The sequence below is a fragment of the Eurypyga helias genome, unplaced genomic scaffold (assembly GCF_000690775.1).
Source record: "Eurypyga helias isolate BGI_N326 unplaced genomic scaffold, ASM69077v1 scaffold13772, whole genome shotgun sequence".
Classification (NCBI taxonomy): domain Eukaryota; kingdom Metazoa; phylum Chordata; class Aves; order Eurypygiformes; family Eurypygidae; genus Eurypyga; species Eurypyga helias.
Genome location: NW_010234139.1, coordinates 1 through 1,558, shown reverse-complemented (window position 1 = coordinate 1,558; position 1,558 = coordinate 1). Strand labels below are relative to the sequence as shown.

Here is a 1,558-nt window from a genome sequence, read left to right as displayed (position 1 = left end):
TGTCCCGTGAGGGGCGGGTGGACATTTTCCACATGGCTGAAGAGTGACAAGTCTCATCGCTGACCTTCCTAGCTGGCAGGAGAGAGGCCGGAGCAGGCGTGGGAGCCAGCCCGTGGGAAGCACGGAGATCCCTGCAAAGCAGGAAGCGCTGTGGGGACACCCTGTTAACCGAGCTGCCCAGCCACGGGTGTGGTGCCCCCCACCTCGGGGGACAGTGCTGTGCAGGCACCACGGGCATTGGCTCCAGGCCCACACCACCTCAACTCAGGACCCAAGTGCCTGGATCTCAGCTCTGCCACTGGTTTGCTGTATGAGCAAACCACAGCACTGCTCTGTGCCTCAGTTTCCCCAACTGTACGGCAAAGACAGGCATGCTGGTTGCTGAGCTTGCGGCAAGGAGAGGAAGAGGAGCCTGGGCTGGCATCCACGGGAGGCTGAAAGCACGGCATGAAAGACAGCCGGCTGCATCCCGACACCAAGCCAGGCTGTCCCTCTGCTCAGGGAAGGGCAACGGCAGCAGCGCTGCCAGTTGGCAGTGGCTACAGGAGTGGGGTCTGCAGCCAGGTCTCCAGTGGGGAAAGCACAGGGGCTGCTCCAAGCTGGGGTCTGTGGAACGGGGGCTTGGCAACCTCGCCTTGCCGGAGAGGCCACGTGCAGAGCTTTGCCATGAAAGGTGCCGGCCGCCCCCAACCTTGTCACAGGCAGCACCGCTGCCGGAGCCCCCCGGCCCCCAGATGGCTAGGGCTGGGGCACAGCCCCCCACCCACCAGGCTGGCAGCTCCACACCGCCACAGCTATCCGGAGATATGGCAAGACTTCCAGGCGCTCCCATGTCCAAACCCAGCAGGCTCAGCCCTAGTTCCGTAACACAGGTTTTTTCCCTCCAATCTGCCAGAGCAGGTGAACCTGGCAGCAGTGGCTACAGCCCTGGGACACCCCAGGCAGGGATCTGAGGCTGTCACCCTTGGCGCAGGGGCCTGGAGGCTCATGGGGCACGGGGCCGTGCTGCAAGGGGACCTCGGGAACACCCCACAGGACCTGCAGGAACCCAGGAGACCCAGAGATACTGGGGGGATCCAGAGAGACCCCAGCCAACCAAGGACACCTGGGGATGCCGTCGGGGAGTGGGGGCACCCAGAGAGACCCAGGACTTCCCCAAGGTCCTGGAAGGAGATGGAGAGGGGGGCAGAGAAGAACCAGAGAGCCCCAGGGCACCCTGAGGAGATGGGACACCCAGAGGGACCCAGAAGGATCCGCAGGGGAACCCAGAGTAGACTGGGCACCCAGAAAGGCCCCAGAGCACCCAAGGGGATGAGGCACCTGGGGAGAGCCAGGGGGACCCGGAGGAGCTGGGGCACGCAGGGGGAGGCACCCCGAGGATATGAAATGCCCGGGCGAGGGGGCCTGGTTCCCCCGCGGGGGGAGAGCGCTGCCCGGCACGGCACCCCAGGGGCTCTCACCGATTTCGGCTTCTTCTTGGGGGCGAGGTTGTCGTAGAAAGCCTTGGCCTCCTCCGTGCCCGGAGCCTCCATAGCGCGGCGGGACCGGGGCTCGCGCC

General features: G+C 65.5%; 1 protein-coding gene across 1 annotated transcript in view; it reads right to left on the bottom strand.

Moving 5' to 3' along the window:
* Positions 1–1,532, bottom strand: part of NT5C1A (5'-nucleotidase, cytosolic IA) — a 7,968-nt gene extending 6,436 nt beyond the window's left edge. Inside the window, exon 1 of the mRNA XM_010161957.1 lies at positions 1,461–1,532. Within this exon, the coding sequence (XP_010160259.1) occupies positions 1,461–1,532 (72 nt within the window). The remainder of the gene's footprint in view (positions 1–1,460) is intronic.
* Between the last annotated feature and the right edge of the window lie 26 nt (positions 1,533–1,558).